This window comes from Rhamphochromis sp. 'chilingali', assembly GCF_963969265.1.
Source record: "Rhamphochromis sp. 'chilingali' genome assembly, chromosome: 6".
Classification (NCBI taxonomy): Eukaryota; Metazoa; Chordata; class Actinopteri; order Cichliformes; family Cichlidae; genus Rhamphochromis; species Rhamphochromis sp. 'chilingali'.
Window position 1 is genome coordinate 15510770 of NC_137933.1, and position 22004 is coordinate 15532773.

The 22004-nt window shown below is 42.7% G+C and overlaps 2 protein-coding genes across 2 annotated transcripts; one reads left to right on the forward strand and one right to left on the reverse strand.

Moving 5' to 3' along the window:
- Positions 1-1017: 1017 nt before the first annotated feature.
- tmem39a (transmembrane protein 39A) lies at positions 1018-18554 on the forward strand. The gene is made up of 9 exons (XM_080884850.1): positions 1018-1478; positions 6715-6928; positions 8690-8912; positions 9148-9231; positions 9360-9514; positions 10172-10529; positions 10632-10819; positions 10918-11038; positions 15565-18554. The coding sequence occupies exons 2-9, from the start codon at positions 6816-6818 to the stop codon at positions 15802-15804; spliced, it is 1482 nt and encodes a 493-aa protein (XP_080740976.1). The 5' UTR covers positions 1018-1478; positions 6715-6815; the 3' UTR covers positions 15805-18554.
- Positions 18555-18635: 81 nt separating this feature from the next.
- On the reverse strand, positions 18636-21531 carry LOC308398632 (serine protease 23-like). The gene is made up of 2 exons (XM_080885383.1): positions 21336-21531; positions 18636-20620 (listed from the first exon to the last, which is right to left on the reverse strand). Exons 1-2 carry the CDS (start codon positions 21362-21364, stop codon positions 19426-19428), a joined length of 1224 nt encoding a protein of 407 aa, XP_080741509.1. The 5' UTR covers positions 21365-21531; the 3' UTR covers positions 18636-19425.
- Between the last annotated feature and the right edge of the window lie 473 nt (positions 21532-22004).

Here is a 22004-nt window from a genome sequence, read left to right on the forward strand (position 1 = left end):
GATAACTCATTTTCATGTTCAGTAAACTAATTTCAGATGATTTGAACTTTGTGACATGACACGTTGTCCTGCTGCAAACAGCCATTAGAAGATTGGCATTGTGGGGTCATAAAAGAACGAACATGGTCACAAACAATACTCAGGCAAGCTGTAGTATTTAAACAATGCTGAGTCCAAGAGGTCCAAAGTGTGCCAAGAAAATATCCTACACCACTAGACCATTATTAGCCTGAAGCACTGATGCAAAGCAGAATGGATTTATGTTTCATGTTGTTTATGCTAAATTCTCCTAACATTTAGTTGTCTCTGCAGAAATTCAAAACAAAACAAAAACTTCAGACCAGGCAACAATTTTACAATCTTCTCTTGTCCAGTTTTGGTGAGCCTTAGTGAACTGTAGCCTCAATTACCTGTTCTTAGCTGACAGGGGTGGTACCAGGTGTGATCTTCTACTGCTGTGTACAGGCAGAAGACCACACCTGGTGATGCAGAGATGCTCTTCTGTATACCTTGGTTGGAACAACTGGCTCTTTCAACCATTGTTGTCTCCTCAAAGCAGTCTGGCCATTCTCCTCTGACATCAACAAGGCATTTTCACCCAGAGAACTGCTGGTCACTGGATATTTTCTCTTTTTTGAAACCACTCTCTGTAAACCCTTGAGATGTTTGTGTGGGCAAATCCCAGTAGATAAACAGTTTCTGAAATACTGCGCTAAAGAAATTGCACACACATAATTATGCAAAAAACATTAAAAAGTAATGTGGTGCCAGCAAAAAGACGTATTGTTCAAAGTCACTTAAATTACTTTTATTATGGTGAATATGAATTACATTCTTAGAAAGATATATTTAATCTCGATTTTTTTTTCTTTCTTTTTCTCTTTTGAAATTTTATCTTCAATCGCAATTCCATAATTTATTATGATTGTTATTTATGTATTTTACCATTGTAGGGCAGTAGGAGAGACAGCTGAATAGTTTGTCACTACAAACAACAGTATGGGCAGTAAAATCGTGTGCATGCAAAATGTTCTGATAGTACAGTACATGAGTGAAGTGCAGCATTGAGATGATCACTAAGAATAAAAGATGAAAAAACGATGCACTGACTCCAGATCAGCTTTTTTGGTAAGTTTTTTTTTTTTAATCAAACTGCGACTGTGCAGCTTGCTTTAGTCGCGCGCTGATGACGACACGCGCAGAGGCGGTGCGGGTTTGCCACGTCGGTCTCTGTGCAACGCATTTACACTGTTGCTCTTCCAGCCCAGGGCTAACTTTTTGTGGCGTTTAGTGCTCTCACCCTGAGAAAAGGCGACCCCCCCGGTGTCGCCCTCGCCGCTGTAGCCCGTCGCCACAGCAGCTCAGTCCAGGGAATTGAAGCTGAAAGGCGGAGAAATGCTCGGTACTGCCCGGACTCGCCGCACAACTGACTGATGCATCCTCGTCCAGCTCAGCCGCCCGCATGTTGTCGATGTTTTGTGAGTAACGACGGCTTTTACACAGCTTTTAAACTGTCCACGTTTGCCACCGAGCTAAAAGCTATTGCCTGTGTCCGTTTTAGCGCTCTTTTTAAAGTGCGCTCCCAAGTTTCCGCAGTCTTAAAAAATGACAACGCCGCCTGATGTCATGATCCAGACGAGCAGCTTTCAGTGCACGTCTTAGCAAGTCTAACACCCCCCCCCAAGAAGAACAAAAAAATAAAAACCCAAAACACCGTCTCACAAAATGTTGTGCAGAGTGCAACAAAAGCATTTCACAATTATAAGGAGTCGCGCTTAAAGTAAGAAACACGTTGCACTTCCACAAAATTGCTAAACACCATCCTGCAATCCCTTCATTGTAGTTCATTTCTGTACGCCTCAGTTCCCGTTTTCACTTTTGGCTTCTTTTTTTTCGAGTTGTCATCTTGCGTCCCTGCGCTCTGTTTGAGTCGCGTGTGCGTGAGTTAACGTCGGTTTCCTGTTTGTACAGTCAGCTCCAGTGCTCGATATTGATGCCGCACAGTGGCCTGTGAGCAAGCTGTTTTATCTTTTCCATCATGTTTCACAAGCTCCATCAGCATAAAGGAAATGTTGGTATGCATAGAGGCTGCTGCTTATCTGGCTCTGGTTTAATTTTCGTTTAGAAGTCTGTCACTGGTTGATGAGAAACTACGTTCTTGGTGTGTGTGTGTGTGTGTGTGTGTGTGTGTGTGTTTTAAGTCACTGGGTAATCATAAGAATCTATATAATGAGAGTGACAAGGATTTGAGTTGTAGCTACACTTCCTGGAGGTTTGTATGTTCTGTTGTTTGCAGCCCTGCAACAAGCAAACAAGAAAATAATGGGGGGAAAGTCTCAAGTGTCTCTTTTTATTGTAGGTTATCATTATTTTAGTTTTTAGTATGCGTTTCATGTTTTACGGTATATCTATAATGATGAGTGAACAGGCTCACACATATACCCAGCCTGTTTTCTACTCATAAATGCCACCATACCTTTGACAGAAGAAGGAAAAACAAAACGCTGAAACCCTCAGAATCATATGAATGCTCTCACTGGCCGCTTCATTAGGAACACCTGTTCAACTCCTTGTCGACAGAAATATCTAATCGCTCAGATATTTAATCAAAAAATCTAAGCAGTCCATCACAGGGTGGTAACTCTGCATTTAGTTGTGTAGATATGATCGAGACGACCTGCTGAAGTTCAAACCATCAGAATGAGGAACAAAGATGATGATGAAAGTAGCATGGTTGTGCCAGACAGTTTGGTCTGAGCAATGGAGAAACTGCTAATCTACTGGGATTTTCCCTCATAACCATCTCTATGGTTTACAGAAAATGGTCAGAAGAATAGAAACTTTCTAGTGAGTGGCAGTTTTCTTGTGAAAGATGCCAAGAGTGGAGAATGGCCAAACTGCTCTGAGCTGATAGGAAGGCAACAGTAACTTAAAAAAAATAGCTTGCTCCAACCAAGATGTGCAGAAGAGCATCTCTGAACACCTCCAACCTTGAAGCAGATGGGCTATGGTGGCAGAATACCACACTAGGTGCTGTTTCTGTCAACTGAAAACAGGAAACTGATGTGTAATGGTGTGTAGGGTATTTGCTTGCTGTACTTCGGGCCTTTTAGAACCAGCTGAGTATTGTTGCTGAACTTGTGTATGCCTTTATGATCACAGTTTGGCCATCTTCTGATCACATTGAGTTCACTGTGCACAAATGATCTCCACAGTCTCCAAATCTCAGTCCAGTTGAGCATCTTTGGAACGTAGTAGAAAGGAAGATTTGCGTTATGGATGTTCAGCAGACAAATCTGCAGCAGCTATGTGATGCTGGCATGTCAGTATGGATCAAAATCTGAATCTCTCATGCACCTTGTTCAATCTGTGCCATGAAGAATTATGTCAGTTGTGAAGGCAAAGGAGTGTCCAACCCAGTGCTAGTAAGGTGTACCTAATAAAGTGACTAGTAATCACGAGATAAAACGGCAGCAAATTCTTAAAAATCTGGAACTGACTACAAATTATTTAAATTATTAAGCTGTTAAAAGTGTCTTACATTGAATTCCCCTTTTCTTTTATAGAATATACGTGATGTTATTGCACTTATTGCACTTTACTACATATAAATTGCTACTGTTGGTTAGTGTGAACGTCTCCATTAAGAATAGGTGAGTCTGAAAAGTATGATATGCGATATGACCGAAATCTCATATCCCGATATAAGACATCTATCGTCCCGATAACAATAAAAATCACAAAAATGTAACATTTTCTGTAAATTCTGTGAATCTCGGGCAGCTCGACTTGCGTGAAGTGTTTCCAGCTGCGCGTCCTTTACCCGGAGTCGAGTGTTTTAACCGATGCATGAAACGATACATTTTTAGACATAAGTTGTAACGGCCACCGTTTTCTTTGTATTTATTACACGGCGTGCTGCGGGGAAAAGCCTGTTCTAACGTTTGAGTCTAAGGTTTATTTTTTAGCACCTGGCGGCTCTTTTTTAATTCTCATCTGTAAATAATCTGCTCTTTCACGTGATTCAGTTTATTTTGAAAAGTCTCAACAGGATCTTGAGCTTTATTGTGAAAGGTTTATGTGGAACATAATTCAAATATTTATTTAATATTTATAAAAATGAACCAGTTACAACTTTTTGTATGTGACCTGTTTACTGTTTTAAATGTGCCATAAACTGAATATCTGTAAGGCTACAACTCTTTGGTTGACATGACTTCAGAGATCTTGGAGATTTGTGGAAAACGGTTGCGAAATTGTTTTTAAAACACACACACTCGCGCACACATGCACTTTAAAAAAAACCAAAACAGACAAACAAAACAAAAAGTGACTCTTGCGTGCTCCCACTTCAGATTTTAATCCTTTAAATATGGAACCGTTTAAACTTTAAATTTAAAATAAGCTGTGTATCTGTGGACTTCTGTTTTATAAATGTGTGCTGCAGAGCATCAGCTAGCTGACCTATTACCACAGCTCATTGGGCACCTTGATAGAAAAAGCTCAGGTGTAATCAGTAACAGTCTGTGAATTAGGCCAGATATGAGTAAGCACGGGGACATTTGTTTGTGTTCTCTAAAGGAGCAGAGAGCAGGTTTTGTCTGACAGGTTGTCATTTTCTGTGTATATCAGTCTCACTAAACACATTTGCACACACCCTCAGAGGTGTGTTAGCATTTGAATTCTTTGGCATGAAGACACTTAAAAATCCCTCTGTAAACGCCTCTGGGCATTTGTTTCCCAAAATCAGCGTAAGCATGCCCAACTGCTTACGTTCAGGTTTTCTTGTCTGTGCAGTCAGAGAGCAATGACGGGTCTTTTTGCCTTGCTTAACAGGGAGTTTGACAGGAGAGTGTAGCCTCTGAAAAGATAAAGGGGATCTCTGTGTCTATTTCTATAGCCGCTTTTACATAGACTGGAGATGAAATGGGCAGCATCTCAAAATTCGAATCGAGAAACTGCCCATGAACTGAGAAAAGTCAAGCGTGCAGCTGCCAAGATGCCACTTGCCACCAGTTTGGCCATATTTCAGAGCTGCAACATCACTGGAGTGCCCAAAAGCACAAGGTGTGCAATACTCAGAGACATGGCCAAGGTAAGAAAGGCTGAAAGACGACCACCACTGAACAAGACACACAAGCTGAAATGTCAAGACTGGGCCAAGAAATATCTCAAGACTGGTTTTTCTAAGGTTTGATGGACTGATGAAATGAGAGTGAGTCTTGATGGGCCAGATGGATGGGCCCGTGGCTGGATTGGTAAAGGGCAGAGAGCTCCAGTCCGACTCAGACGCCAGCAAGGTGGAGGTGGAGTACTGGTTTGGGCTGGTATCATCAAAGATGAGCTTGTGGGGCCTTTTCGGGTTGAGGATGGAGTCAAGCTCAACTCCCAGTCCTACTGCCAGTTTCTGGAAGACACCTTCTTCAAGCAGTGGTACAGGAAGAAGTCTGCATCCTTCAAGAAAAACATGATTTCCATGCAGGACAATGCTCCATCACACGCGTCCAAGTACTCCACAGCGTGGCTGGCAAGAAAGGGTATAAAAGAAGAAAAACTAATGACATGGCCTCCTTGTTCACCTGATCTGAACCCCATTGAGAACCTGTGGTCCATCATCAAATGTGAGATTTACAAGGAGGGAAAACAGTACACCTCTCTGAACAGTGTCTGGGAGGCTGTGGTTGCTGCTGCACGCAATGTTGATAGTGAACAGATCAAAACACTGACAGAATCCATGGATGGCAGGCTTTTGAGTGTCCTTGCAAAGAAAGGTGGCTATATTGGTCGCTGATTTGTTTTTGTTTTGTTTCTGAATGTCAGAAATGTATATTTGTGAATGTGGAGATGTTATATTGGTTTCACTGGTAAAAATAAATAATTGAAATGTTTTTTGTTAAGTTGCCTAATAATTATGCACAGTAATAGTCACCTGCACACACAGATATCCCCCTAAAATAGCTAAAACTAAAAACAAACTAAAAACTACTTCCAAAAACATTCAGCTTTGATATTAATGAGTTTTTTGGGTTCATTGAGAACATGGTTGTTGTTCAATAATAACATTATTCCTCAAAAATACAACTTGCCTAATAATTCTGCACTCCCTGTAAGTCTTAACCTCTGTTTTACTGTTTGGGTTTTTTTGGGGTTTTTTTATCATTCAATAAAAAAATTGTGAGCTCATTTGAGTGGCTATAGTTTGTGGTGGAACTTTCACTGTGTTGTAATCGAAAGTGTGTCAGATAATTTGTCTGTTCCATTTCTGTCATTGAAATAAGGTTGTGAGTTAAAAGAGCAGCTAGAAACTGTCCTCACAACATTCCAACGAAATTCTGCTTATTGTAGATAAGATGGCTCAGAGGACCTGTAAGTGTTTTATATGTGAATGAAGACAACCTTGTTTATTATCCCTCTTAGGTTTTAACAGATTATTTCAAGTATAGTTCAAATGTGATTGACATTACATAGTAGTGTGCTAGTTGTATCAAACACAGCAGCTTTGACAAGCTTGTAAACTCTTGTTGAAGTTGCCTTTCATTCTGAAAACAGTTACATACAATTAAAATGATTTAACAAAAAAAATGACAAAGCTCCGTTCTCGCTGAGTAGAGGGCTTTGGGTTTTTGTCAGTTCAGTTTGAATGGTGTGCTGCGGGTTTTTCATAATCTGTCTTGTCTTATGAAACGTTGTCTTCTTTTCTGGTTTGGTTCACAGTGGCCTGGCAGTACATGGTGGCTCACTGAGGAGGAAGGGGGAAGTCCCAGTGGCTTTTGGTTGGTGGGCTCTGCCCTTGGTTGCCACAGTAATAGGCGACCATGCCAGGGGGTCGCAGGGGTCCCAGCAGACAGCAGCTAAGTCGCTCCGCTCTGCCGTCCCTGCAGACTCTGGTCGGAGGAAACGTCGGGAATGGTACAGGCCTCAGGAACAGGTATGTACACAGAGAGCCTCTCAGTGCTGTCAAGATGCAGTAATAAAGAGGTTTTGATTCATTAATGCATTTAAAGCAGGAATGGACTGATTGAGAAATTCTGAGCCAGTTCACAATATAGAACTTCTTTTTTCTTGTATTATGTCAACTTTCTGTGTGAGGTGAAAGTCAGAAATCTTGATGATACATGATTCATGTGTCATCAAGATTTCTGAATCATTTTCATCTAAATGAGACATTTACTATGAATCATCACACTCTTTTAACCTGTGATGCACATGAACATTGGCCACTGACAGCTTCTTTACAAGACCACTAAAGAATAATTTTGAAGGTCAAATTTCGATTCAGAAATTCACTGCAACTGTTATTTTTGTATGTTTGCTATTATTGTGCTTTGAGCAAAACATTTGTTGTAATGTAGACAAACCAACGATCAACTTATAGGATCTTGGATTGTTGCCCCCCGACTAGGGATGGGTATTGATAAGATTTTCACGATTCCGATTCCATTTATGATTCTGTTTAACGATTCGATTCTTTATCGATTCTTTTTAAAAAGGAGAACACTAAGGTCGATTAGCTTAGCGCTTTGTTTTATATCTTCTCTTTGAACAAGATAGAAATTTAGGAGTAACATGGCCTTACAAACCCAACAGTGAGATCTTAAGAGATCCACAGCCTACTGCTCTTCAATGGGGTGTCACAGGGTCCCCAGGAAAAAAAATTGTAAATGTAAAATAATAAAATAAATATTCTTCTGTAGCAATAAAAAAGTATAACATAAATTATTTGTAGCAATTATACAAGAATATCCAGTAATGTCCCTGCCTACGATTAAACACATTCACTTACCAAAAATCGGGGCATCTGCTGTGGCAAATGGGTGCAAGCGTTTTATCACAAACTTAGTCACTGCTCGGTGACATTCATCTATCCTGGCCTGAAAGGAGACGCTACCGGTAGACTGCAGCGACAACTGCCAGCATCTGAGCCAGCCAGACTCTGTCTGTCTCATCATGGTCACCTAAATGCACAGTAATGGCAGGTTTTGTAATAAGGCAGATCGCGCTAACATAATATGCACTGTTAGTTGATTATTTACCTGCCGCATTAACGGGAGAGGACGTGCAAACGTTACCGCTGCTGCTGGGTTGAGATTCACGAGTCCGGAGCGGAATTAAAAACACGACATTCATTTAAAGTTATCGTGTGTTTTGTGAGCAAATGCTTTTGCATATTCGTCGTGTTTCCTCCCTTAAATGAAATCTCTACTTTTGAAGTATTGCAAGTTGTCCTGTTGTCACCCGTTCTCGTAAAGTATAACCAAACTTTTGAGCGTTTGAGCCGCTTAGGCGCCGTGGTTCCTGCCAGGTAAATGACGCTCCGCAACGGGTGACGTCATTCGGGGCGACTGGAATCGATAAGGGAATCGTTTGCAAAAATGGCAAACAATTCCAAGGAATTGAAACAGTGGGAACCGGTTCTCAACAAGAACCGGTTTTCGATACCCATCCCTACCCCCGACTAGTTGGTGATCACAAGGAGGTTACAAGGAATGAGTTCACCTGGCTGCAGCCAAAAGAAACAACCACTTGTTGCCAGGGTGTTGTAGACTAGTCTCCACATCCCACTTTGTTTGCATACACACCTTGCAGTAGGTGTCACATTTTTAATCACACACCCAGATGTGTTTGAGTATTTATATTTCTCTCTCTCTCCTTGTGTTGCGTGCTTTCTTTTTTCTCTTTTTCCCTCCAGGAGCAGTAACACGCTGGGTCTATCTGCTCCACCCATCTCAGCCCTCATTACTCCGGAGCCAGTGCGTCACTCGAGGATCCCCGAGCTGCCATTGGACAGCAGTCTGCTGTTTGAGTTCCTGCTTTTTCTCTATTTGCTGGTGGCCTTGTTTGTCCAGTACATAAACATCTACAGGACAGTGTGGTGGTACCCATACAGCCACCCTGCTGCCTCTACCTCACTCGTAAGAACACATAACACACTCTTTTCCCACCAGTTCCCTCAGTAGTCCTAAAAAATAGGTCATCATTTCAGTTTTCTGTTATCACAGTTTTAAAACTGTAAGTAAAACTGCATCAATATGTTGCTGTCTTTCCCCAACTCATAACATGCGACTTTCTTATTAAGAGGTTTAATTTAATAAGCAACAATTTCTCTGTGGAGAAACAAACCCCTATCTTTTTATCTTCCCACAACAGAACTTTCATTTAATGGACTACCACCTGGCTATCTTCATCACAGTAATGCTGGCCAGGAGGCTCGTTTGGACAATTGTTTCTGAGGTAAACACAGATTCGATCTCTGTAAGCAGTCAGCAAGCACACTGTAGGGACCTGATCCCTCATGATGTCAGTGTGGCTGCCGTGCTCTCTCTCATAACGGCGTGTTGTTCTGCTTCTGTCTCGCCCAGGTGTCTCAGTGCAGCGGGGGGTCTCTGCTGCGCTACGTGCTTCTAATCGCAGCTCGACTCAGCCTGCTGACCCTGTGCGGCTGGGTGCTGTGCTGGACGCTGGTCAACCTCTACAAGGAAAACTCTGTTCTTAACCTCCTCTTCCTGGGATATCCGTGAGTGTTTGGTCCACTTCACTCTCTAAAGGCCAGTCTACCACTGAATAATTTGTCTCAAAGCAAAGTATTTCTAAGTGTTTTGAATTATCTGGAGTGAAGCAGTCAAAGTCTGCTATCAGAGGCGCAATGCATGCAAATTGTAAAAAATGGGGATAATTTTTATATTTGGAATAAGAGTCAGTAGCTTTATAAGAAATAACAGAAACTGGGCTGTGCAGCTCCTGAATGAAGTATTGTAAAAAATGTGCACAGGTTGTGTGGTGATCTGATAAGCGCTTTATCTGAAGTGCTTCCCACAAATGGTCGCCACAACTGTCAAATGAACCTCTGTCAGCAGGACTTAAATTGTCTTTTTTTCCTGCTTGCTTTGGCATCAAATTCTAAAAGACATTTTTCTGATTGGACTGTGTAAAAGTAAAAACCTTGCTCGCATACACGGTTTATGGCTGCAGCAGTGGGAAAAAATCCTAAACTTAAAAGCATTGGAAAAGGAATAATTTGGCTACTATACATTTTCTAGCCATTAACCAGATATTTTTTAAAGGAAATGGTTCAGATAGCTGTAAGTTTATGTAGACATTGTATTTACCATCTCATCCTCATCTGAAGGTAAAAAAAATGCTTTTGTGTCATTTATTTATTTTTCATCCCCAGATTCGGTGTTTATGTCCCACTCTGCTGTTTCCATCAAGAGGGAGGGAAAAGCCAGGTGGCACCAGCCGATTGTGATTACACAGCTGACCACCAGCAGACCGACCTAACAGAAACCCCCTTCTTCCGACCACGCGACTTCCTCTTCCTATTACGAGAGAACCTCAGAGAGCAGTTTTCCAGCCCCCCACACACGCCCACACACACCTGCCCGCCACCCACACACTCTCACACACCAGAGCTGATTCGAGCAGAGGTGGAGGAGCTGAAGAGCGACTTCAACCGGCGAATCAAGGAAGTGCTTTTCAACTCGCTCTTCAGCGCTTACTACGTAGCCTTTCTGCCCCTCTGCTTCGTTGAGGTGGGTGTTTCACTTGCGTCTCTTTCTCTGTCATAAATTCCCGACCTTTCGCGTTGCATAGGGTTGCTTCTGGTTTCTTACTCGTTCTTCTTACTCCTACAGAGCACCCAGTACTATGACATGCGGTGGTCATGTGAGCATCTCATCATGGTGTGGATCAATGCATTCGTGATGCTGATGAGCCAGCTGCTGCCCCCCAGTTACTGCGACCTGCTTCATCGCTCGGCGGCTCACCTCGGCCGCTGGCAGAAGCTGGAGCACGGCTCATACAGTAACGCACCTCAACACATGTGAGTGGCCCAGTGTGCGCACACTCTGGTGTACTTAGACAAGTTTAGAAATGTCTATTTAATAGGTTATGTATAACTGTGGTGTTAATGTTTTGCAGGTGGTCAGAAAGCACCATTTGGCCTCAGGGGGTGTTAGTACGACATAGTCGAAGTCTGTATAAGGCGGTCGGTCCCTATAATGTGGCTCTCCCCTCTGATGTTTCCCATGCAAGATTTTATGTGAGTACCTGTGAATTTCCCATATTAACTACACTGATGTTCACCATTTTTCAGTTTATAGTTTTGGTCCTTATTCCCTTCTGATCTCTAATAAAATGTTTTTCAAATGTGTTCAGAAATGAGGAAAAAACAAACAAAAAACATCAGCTGTGGTGGAACTGCCTTCCTTATTATGTAGTCACTGCTCTGTGCTGTTCAGCAGTGTCCCTTTTGCAGCAGTATTTGATTACCGTATTTCCCGGACTACAAAGCGCACCTGAATATTAGCCGCACAAGCTAAAATCAGGGGAAAATCCTGTTTTGTACATACATTAGCCGCACTGACTAAAAGCCGCAGGTGTTTCAATGTTGACTCATCATATGTAAGAGAATATGCACAAAGGGAATTGTCAGGAAAGAGATGGCTGTTTGGAGACATCACTTTTATTAATATTTTGAAAAACAAGTTATGGGTACATATTTGCACATGTAGTACATAACAATAACCTACAGCACACCAGAACAATAGATTCGGCCTACCTTTTAGGCTCAGGTGCAGTGACACAGCTTTAACAAGAAGAAAAGTCAGTCATTCACCACCATCTTTCTCTTCTTCCTACGCACTAAAACCACCAAAGTCCTCTTCTTCAGTGTGGATACAAACAGGCTCATGATGGCTTCGTCATCCACTCTTCTTCTCTCCTTCGTTGTCACTTTCAAAACCAAAGAAATCCTCATTGTCAGTGTCAGAGTCGAACACCCTCAGAAGGGCCGTGGCGGTGTCCTCCTCTCCATCATGCAGCAGTCCAGCCCTTCAAAATCCGTTGGTGATCGTGGATGTTTTCACACTTTTCCACGCTGTCAGAATCCACCGGTGGAGTTGGGCATAACTTGCTTTTTGGGCATAACTTGCAAGTTTATCGCCGCTCATCATCCACGACTCCCGCTGAACGCGTAGCGCTACTTTGAAGTTTGTTTTTCGCGCTACTTCGTACGGCACTACGTTGCCTGGCGGACGGACATGTGACTAACATACCACTCTTGAACCCCGATCCTTCCGCCAGGCAACGTAGTGCCGTACAACAGCGGAACACACAAAACAAATCGTCTTACGATATGACAAAAATCACGGACAATCCATAGAAAAGCCGCACCTGACTAAAAGCCGCAGGGTTCAAAGCTTGTGCAAAAAGTAGCGGCTTATAGCCCGACATTTACGGTACTTGCAAGCATTAGAAGAGTACTAGCTTATCGCCACTGAAGGCAGGTTTAGGTACAGACACACCCAAGCCTATTCATGATTCCTGGGAAACCTCCTCCCTCCAACTCAGGCGTGTTTACGTTTGATTATGAAAATTCAGTTGCAGAGTGTCACCAAGAGGTGGCGCTTTCCTCACAAAAACTTTGACTTGTGTTGATTTCTTGTACAAAACTTCATGTTATAGATCAAAGAGAAGATCTGAAATTGGTTCAACTCTAATTTTTCAGTTATTGTTTGCTTGGTGATTATTTTTTGCAGTCTTCTGTTTGATCTGTGATTATGATCAACATTCAGCAGGTTAGTCTAGTGTTAACTCGGTCAATGTCTTTTAGGAGAAACTGGTATGTATAACGTTTTCAGCTCCAGTGAATTCAAGCACTTTATTTACATGTTGCCAAGGTAAATTACCGTGTTGGAGCTATTTTCTGTGTATTTGTGTGAGCGTGAACGGACCTTAATTCTGATCAGCTGATTGGGCTTTGTGTTTTTGTGTGGGCAGTGATGATGTGTTTGGAAATAAGAGTACTCATAAACTAAGCACAACCTCATGCTGCCTTTATTGAAACGGGACATTAGAGCTTTACCAATTAAAATGAGATTTTTACTACTTGTTTCTGCCGAGTGGACGAAATTAGAATTGTGTTTGTTTTTGCTGTTGAAACCAACAATTTCTCCTGAGGAGATGCCGTGTTCTCACAATTGTCCTGAATTTAAGAGCGATATTCTAAAAACTGTTTGTTTAATACAGTAGACCTGAATAAATTATAATGACAAACTCTTTTAGTCAATCCATCAGGTAGAAATGACTTGTGCCACATTTTAAGTTGCATAAAACAAACAATAGAGACGGTATTACATGTATTTTTATTTTTGGGGGTTTTAACAGACTTTTGCACTTAGTTGAAAAAAAAAAAAAAAAAAAAGATCATTAACACAAAATACTGGATTCAAGGACAAAACAGGACGGGAAAACCGGAAAGCAGCAATCTCTCCTCTTTGAAGTCGTCCCACTGTTCCAGAAAATACAAATCACTGCTTTGGAGAAAATCATAAGATGTTATATAAGAGGCCCATATAGCGTGTTGGGATCATGGTATGAATCAGGGGTCAGCAACCTTTAACACCCAAAGAGCCATTTGGACCCGGTTTCCACGCAAAAGAAAACACTGGGAGCCGCAAATACTTTTTGACATCTAAAATGAAGATAACACCGTATATATTGTTTTTTTACCTTTATGCTTTGTGTGAACAACTAAAGTGTGTTGCTTATGAAATCCATGAAGTGCTTCAGAGAAAATTACATCCTATTTATGTAATTAACACATTTTGAACTTTTACAGAAATATAACAAAAGGAAAACTGAACTAAAATGATCCAGCAAAGACGATATATCTGTTGTGAGCCACCACCCTTATATATAAGGGTGGTGGCTCACAACAGATATATCGTCTTTGGGCTTTTCGAGGCTTGACCTGACTTTTAAAAAATAATTGGCAAAAAATGCACCATGCTGCTAAAAAAATGAAAAATAGATATTTGCAAAATTCTGATTAAATATGTATTTTACCTGGTTAATGTGTGTAGCAGGGCGTGGTCTGCAGCGCCGCTGCAGGGGAGGCGGAAGCACCGGAGTGGCACCCGCAATCACGCCTCGCCGTCTTTACATCTGTGCTGTTGTGTTGGTGTGTGTCGGGCTGTGAGCTGAAAAGCTACAGCCGGCTGTAAGCGTCAGCAACCGTGTGTGAAAAGTGGTCAATAAAGAGATGCTGAAAAGCATGTTCATGCAAACATCGTCGGGTGTGCCCTGACTTCTGGTCCCGAACCTCTGTGCACAGTGTCTGCAAATCGGGGCTTTCATCTTTACGCAGGACTGTAAGCTGTCATCTGTGAGGCACGAGCGGTGTTTGTTTTTAACATAGTCCACGGTGGAGAACAGCTGCTGACATAATGTGGATCCGAAGATCCATAATTGGCCTACCTGGGGTTGAAAGTCTCGAAAAATGCATGCCGTTTTGGCGGGTACACCGGCTTCCGCGAGTGTGACGCTTATTTTGAGCGATGAAAAAATAATAGAATGTAATTTTATTATTTTATTTCAATATCACAATAATCTTCGAATTTAGAACTTAAGTTAAAAAAGAACTAACATAAATAAAATACACTTCAGCTAAATACTTCTAATTTATTTTCCCAAACCACGCGGAGCCGCAGTATAAGGACTAAAGAGCCGCAGGTTACCGAGCCCTGGTATGAATGTTTGGGCTGGGGTTTGAAAATCAAGCTGTTTGAATGGTTCAGACAGAAGGGTCCACAGTAACACTAATGATGGTTTGGGCTCTTACCTGTCAGCAAAAACAAGATTTGACATCACTGCTGCGTCCATCATGTAGCTCTTCACTGAGTCTGCACCCCAGATGTTTAGAACAGAGCTCCACGTGGCCCATGTCTAAACACAAACTACTGCAACAAGTGAATAAAGTGAGTAAAGTACGAGTTTCCTCAGAGGCTAATGCACTGTGTTCAGACTGCCGGTACAGAAGCGCTGATGTCTGGCACTTCTCACTCAGTGATAGAGTTGAGCTAGCATCTTTACTTCTCGCTGACTCTGAAGCCGAGCTTCAAAAAATCATCAGCCTGTGGTCAAGCACAGCGGCAAAATTTGTGTGGCTGCTCAACCACAGATATTGTCTTTAAACAGATATTGGAGAAGAAAAACATGCAGTAAGATGTGATCTTTAATGGGATTCCCTGAAACAGCTGGATTCACACATCGGTGAAGTGATTAGGAAGCTGCTCGGCGGCTGGTTGTGCCCAACATTTCTGAGTATTTATTTACCGCCGCCCCCTCTGAGTGTCCTGGCTGTCTCCCACAGTCCACAGCAGGTCAAGTTGTCTGCCACACTAACCTGCTAAGTGTCCATACATGTGTACTCTATTCAGTCTTTTTTGTTTTGTTTTGTTTTTGCTTTCCCACCCCACAAAGCTATAGCCAATCCTGGGCACTTTGACAGAAACCCACACTCTCTCACATTCACATAAGCAGCCAGTTTAAATTTAACAGTTAACCTTCCTGTCTTTGGAGTGTGGGAGGAAACCTGTGCAGGCACGGTGTTAACAGGGGAACTCCAACCAGAAAGGCTCCAGTCCATCAGCAGGTTTCCAGAACTTTCTTGCTGTGAGGCAGCAGCGCTAACCACTGCACATATTGAATTTTTTATTTTATTTTTTTAATCTATGACACTCTGTCATTTTTTCCCCCCGTTCTTTGTGTCTGTTTGGCTTCCAGTTCCTGTTCCACAAGCCGCTGCGGATCTTGAACCTGCTGATCTGGATCGAGTCCAGCGTGGTTTTGTACCAGTTATACTCTCTGCTGCGCTCTGAGCGCTGGAACCACACATTGTCTCTGGGCCTTATTCTCTTCTGCAACTACTATGTCCTCTTCAAACTACTCCGAGACCGCATCGTGCTGGGCAAAGCCTATTCCTACCCTCTGTCCTCCAACAGTTTGGGGCTCAAGTCACAGTAAAGACTACACGGCGAGACCTCTCCTACAAACTCTGGACGCGGAGGCGAGACAGATGGAGGCCTGATGGATGTGGAAGGCGCTTGGAGATTAAGGGACTCATAATTGTGTTTTGATACGGTTCAATTTTTAATGCAGTGTTTATATATAGACCTATTTAAAAGAATATTTTTATTTTGTATACTATTTCGAGTTACACCGGGCATTACCACGCTCATGTCATTAGCATGTTGTGTTATGTTGTTGCTAGGTGACAGGGAAGTCAGGGAATGCCAGGAAGTGACTTTTCACCAAAGATATTTTAAGTGCAGGCGGCCAATGACGGCGCAGACTTTGCCTTTGACAGTCTGTTAAAACAGGCGTTCGATTCAGAGCAGAGGGAGGTTTCATGCTTGGGTCCTGATTGTCCTTTATTCTGCTTCAGTCTTAAATCTGGAACCAGTCGTTTCTGGGGGCATCAGCACGATTCCTTCATTTCAGTATTGGTGCAGCTCTTCGTCTCTAAAAGGAATAATTTGGGATTTTTGGGAAATGTGCTTATTGTCTTTTGATCAAAGTTAGACACTCAATCTGTTAACATTAGCAAATGCAAGAAAAATGGCTAGTCTGACAAATGTTTACCGTACCTTTTCATACCTGGGAGTCAAATCCTGCTGTTCTGCTACAAGTCTCTGCCGTCACAAAGATGCACATTAGTAGACTGCTTGTGTTTTGTCCTCCCCCTTTTGTTTTTATTTACTTGGGGATTGGCCATTTTTCATGATTTGGGTTAAATGTCCCTTTGCAAAGTTAGCTCTCTAAAGAAAAGCAACACTTAAAGGTACCTAGTGTGTTTAAATTTAAACACCAAGGGCTCCTGTACAGGCGTCCGTGTTAGATATATCACTGTTTCCACTGCTGCAACCTCTGTAGTGACCCTAAAGGACTCTTTTTGTTTATATCTCTGAGATGGCTTTAACATAATGGCAGAATCTGATTCCCTGTGTGTGAAACCTTTTTTTTTAATTTTTTTTATATTTATTTATTTAATTGAAACAAAAGTCAAAGGGTAAAAATAAATCTGTCCAGTCGGTACATGTGAAACATGTTCATATTAATGAGCTTTAGGGGGTCATTGTAGGTAATTTTAGTGATTTTTGGTTTGTGCAGGATTGGCTGTTCCACTGTATAAATACTTAAACCTACGCTAAAAAGTCAGCTGAAGCTACTATCGAGGCAAGAGTGTGATATGAATCTTATTATCTAAATGTAAAAGGATGAGAACATTTCCTAAGAGTAAGTATTCCTTTAAGCAAAGTCTCAGTCTGTTATTTTTTTACTCAAAGTCCAATAAACTGTTCATGCAAACTGACTCGAGAGCAGTCTGGAAGAAAAACACAGTTGGTACTCCAATCCGCGGCCTCCACAGACAATGCCGTGTTCTTCTCATTCAGCTTCTAACCACGTTTTCACAGTTAGTATCTGCTTGCTTCGTATCACTGGCTAACTGGAGGGTGGAGTAACAGCACCAGTCTCGCAACAACCTCACAAGCGTCAGACAAAATCTTTTGTCTGGCATCGTTAAACTCACTGCGCACTCATGAAAGTCCAAGTACAGTACTTAAAGTGAGAAAGGCTGCTGCTGTGAGAGGGTGATGCCTGAGCACACTTTCACACACTGAAATCTGGCTACAATACACCATGTTACTTAATGTTCATCCAGTCACTTGAATGTTTCAAGTATGATGGGATATAGGACTGTATCACATCAGGTCTGTGTCTGTTGTGGACTGGAACATCCTTCATCCTCACCCTTGACCCACTGCAAATAAGTCACTGTCACCATGCTCTCATTTAGGTTTGAACGCAGAGGGTGTTTAATAGTGACACTTCAGTGGGGACTGAATGCGTAATCGCAGGGTGTGGAAAGACAGCCACTTCATGTATTCTCAGTTACCGGAATGGTGTTACAAACAGGTTGCCTTGTTGCATTGTTGTTGCCTTTCTGTGTAGCTACACTTTGCGATCATCACCTTACCCGTCAGTAGTTTTGCCTTTATGTTCCTCCACCTCTCCATCACCAGCGTCCGTCTGCAGCCAGTGCGTAACTTCAGGCAGTATTAAACTTTAGTTTGACAAAGTGGATTTTTTTTTCCCACATTGCTACCTTTGAGATGAACCAGTGTACATGTGGAGCACACAGGTTTGACAGATCCTCTAATTCACATGTCATACATGTTCTAGTTTGTCTGCAAACGTCTCTCCTTTCTTTGGTGCTTATACTTTGTGGTCACTTTACACTTGAATGTAGCAAAGTCTTGCAGCTGAATTGTGCTGTTGATGTGAATCGGTATTTTTTTATTTTTTTTTCTTTCTTTCTCCGTGCTGTTGCCTTCAGTTGAGCGCCATTGCTGAAATGAGTTTTGAATGGCTCTCATCTTTTAATTTGCCCAGGGCAATTCTGAAATGACACAATTTAACTCTAACTCCCGCTTCTGTGGAGAGTCTGCTTTGAATAAAAGCTGAAGAATTGAGATATGAATAGATTCTAAATTTATTACTGCTCTACCCTCTCGATTTTAGTCAACTTGTTGCTCATTTACTTCAAATGGTTTTAAAAAAACATGACATATCCACGTTTCCACATTCAGAGTCAGTGATGAACCCGTTGAGTATGTCAGTGCTGGAGAAGTCAAAGGAGCTGGTCCTCATATTTCGGCTTTTTACAGTGTTCAGGTTCCCCACAGCATTTCTGATTTTTTTTTTTTTTTTTTTTTTTTTTTTTTTCTTGAAATTGGAAATAAAACTTGTCGAACCAACGTTGTGTTTGTTTTAATTTGTCTTGTGAGCAGACTGGGAAAAAAATAGAAGACACTTGCCTTATTTCAAAGCATATATTTCATTAAATCTGACAGATTTCTGGTTTCTTCAGAAACGTCACAAATAAGTAAAAAGTGCTTATGTAGGCCTAAACTAACTTGGGATGCCATCATGTTCATGTGGACACCTGCAGTGTTCTTATGTGGCCAGCAGATGGCGCTTGGCAATAAACAACACTCCACAAACTGCTTCATTTACCAAGTAATCTGCAGACTTGCAAAAGTCCTGAAATATCAACACCTGCAAAACGCTTCCACCCCGCCTCCCACTGTAAATAAAGCATGCTATGCTTGTAGATAACTACTGTTTCCACTGAGAGGTTTGGAAGGAAACAGTTGGCAACTTTGGTAGCTGACTTGTACATTCATTCACAAATATAAATTTCAGTAGAGAAAACAGTGCAATCTTTAGTATTAGCTCAGTTAAAATGCTGCAGTGTCTAGATAAACAGTTTCTCTGGTCCCACCCCATCAGTCCATGTTTCAGATTAAATGAGTCCAAATAAAACTTGGTTATCCTGATAAATGTTCTAAAAGGGAGAAAAATACTTTCTTGATATCAAAAACTAAGCAAAGGCACAAATTAAAGTGGCCCATTTGTCATGTCATTACTGGATCTGAGTCTCGTCTGCGTGTAGATATTGGCATATTTATGTTAACATATCAGTGCTGTGGGCAGTGGGGTTGAAAAGTGTGGCTCCTGTTATGCCAAAGGGATTTGTGGCTGTGGTTTTACACCCCTTGTGTGGTCCTCATGTTTTTGTTTTCACCCCTCCCTACAGTCCATGAAGTTTCCTTTTATCCAGTAGCAGATCTGAGCATATTTCAGAGGCGTGATTCTCACTGCTACATTAAATTCCTGGGACGCACCTTGTCGCTCCACCCACTGATGCCCGGAAAAGACACCTATCACCTTCCGCTCCCAGCGTCGACCAGCCCACATCCGCGCGTAGACTCCCGAGCCGCTAGCCCCGGGTTGAGCGTCGCAGTGCTGGTACAACAGGTCTGAAGTCTCCTCGCCGGCACGACAGAACCGATACACCAGCTGTCCTGGCCGGTCGTTATCGAATCCTGAGAAGTGGACTCGGCGACCAGGCAGTCCCTGAGCGGGGGGGCTGACTCCCAGCTTCATGTGGCGCCGTTTGTGGGGTTTCTTGAGTTCAAGCAAAGCATAGTCATAGTCCATTCCTATGTCATTAGCATTCCCTTTTATCCAGCCTTTGGGAACATGGGTGCGCTTGGCTCTGATCCACTGGAACTTCATTATGTCACTGGTAGGTGGTGCGTAGGGACTCGGACCTCCTTCAACATGGTTGGTGAAGTTGGAGAGAAGGTGGAAGGAAGACTGTTGTGTGTCTCGTTGCTTAGGTTTTAAAAAGCCAACCCGGAGCCTCTGAGCTCCTTTCACATAGTTTTTACCATCGTGAACACAATGAGCAGCTGTGAGAACATGACGGTCTCCCACCAGTGTACCAGAACACCCAGTGGACAGTTTGACAGCCACTGAGAATGGATATTTAAGCAAGAAGTCCTGCCCAGCAATGCTAAATCGCCCATCGTGGCCAAAGATCTGGCGCTTTCTTCTGACATGTGACCTCTCAGCCTTGCCTGAGGACCCAGTTAAGTAGGCTGGGGTCGTGTTAGAGTTGGGGTTGTAGCCATAGATCCTAATGGCAGTCTCAGTGAGCCGACCATTAGAGTGGAGAGTCTCATATGCCAGGAGACTCCGCAGGTCCCAGTAGCTTGGATGAGGGGCCTTCTTGTGGCATTCGGGGTCACAGGTTGAGGTGACGTCCAAGCGGGCCTGAGACAGAAAATGAGGGGCCGGCCGAGCCTCCGTGTGCTGGGGGATGACCACAGGGATACGCTGGAGGACCCACTGAGGGTGAGAGGAGGAGGAGGAGGATGAGGAAAACGGGAAAACAGGTAGAAGAAAAAGGAGAACGAGGAGGCCGGTCAACCTGCGGAGAAGAGGCAGGAGAGGTGAGTGAACAGCAGCACTGAAAAGATCAAATTTATCATACCGTGACCGGACGTTCGGACCCCTCAGCAAACATAACTAAAAAACAACATCTAGAATGCATTTCACTACAGCCGGGAGAGTTTCTTTTTTTTCAACTTGAAGAATTTTTAACTTCACTGAAATCTGGCAGCCACAATCTTCCACTTTAAAAAATGCAGCCGATACCACGAACAAGGGCAAAGATCAGGCGTACTATGCTCGGATGGAAAATTCCCAAAGTGGCCTGAGGGATTGGCTTAAGCCTGCCAGAGTGGTGGAATAACAATAACAGTGTTACTGCACTAAATACAAGCTCTGTTACTTGTAAATAGGTTAGGGTGACAAAAGCCTTAATTTTGTATTTTAAACACGCTCAGACTTTTCTCTGCCCCCCGTCAGATCAACTACTTGATACACTGCTGTCAGGAACGGTAATAGAAAAAAAATTCCATATCTGACTCTTGGATTAAAAAAAATCTTATTTTTTTAACTCATAAAATCAGAAGGCTAAATATCTATTTTCAGCACTGGTTTTCTAATTGCCGGCGGTAATTCTTCTTTACAGGTTTATTTCGTTATTTTACAACCTCGCCCTACGGAGATTTTTCACGGTTCACACCCAGCCCCCCTACCCTCCTATAAACTGGGTGAAACCTGCCATAGAGGTTGCTTACCGGGGGAGCTCCGCCCGGGAGCGAGGCATTGTCAGGAGTCTCTGCAGGTGAGCTGTTGGCTGAACACCGACAGAGGGGCAAAACGCCTCAAACTAGAGCAGACTGCGCCCTCGATGGAAGCTGTGAAGCGGTGAAGAACTCCTGCTGCGAAAGCAAACCAGCTCTTCTCTCAGCTCTTCACTCAGGGACTGCAGACCTCAGCTGCTGAGCCGTGAATCCAAAAAGGAGTCGACAGCGGACGCGTTGAATCATCGCTGCTGCTGATGCTATAGGAGGAGGGGCAGGTCTCCTGCCTGCCTGTCTGGAGTCAAGCAGTCACATCCGATGCGGATGGAGTGTAACCACCCGGTCACGTGACTTTTTCTATCACAGGTGCTGGTTACCGTTACGAACTTTCTGCTGCGCGTATAATCAAATCCAAAAAAGCGTGTGTGCTGTATTTTTGTATCACACGCCGTTTCTGCATCTGGATTCAATATAATCAATAGTTCGATTTTATTCTGTAGAATTTCTGGCAGCGATGATCAAACAGAGAAAAAGACAGACAGTCTGTGACACAATGACATTTTCAGAAAGAAACCCACCAACATGAAACACGCACGTGCTCCGAAAGAGAAAATCGTGGACCCTTTAAAACAAGATGCAAAGAATTAGCAATTAAAATGTTTC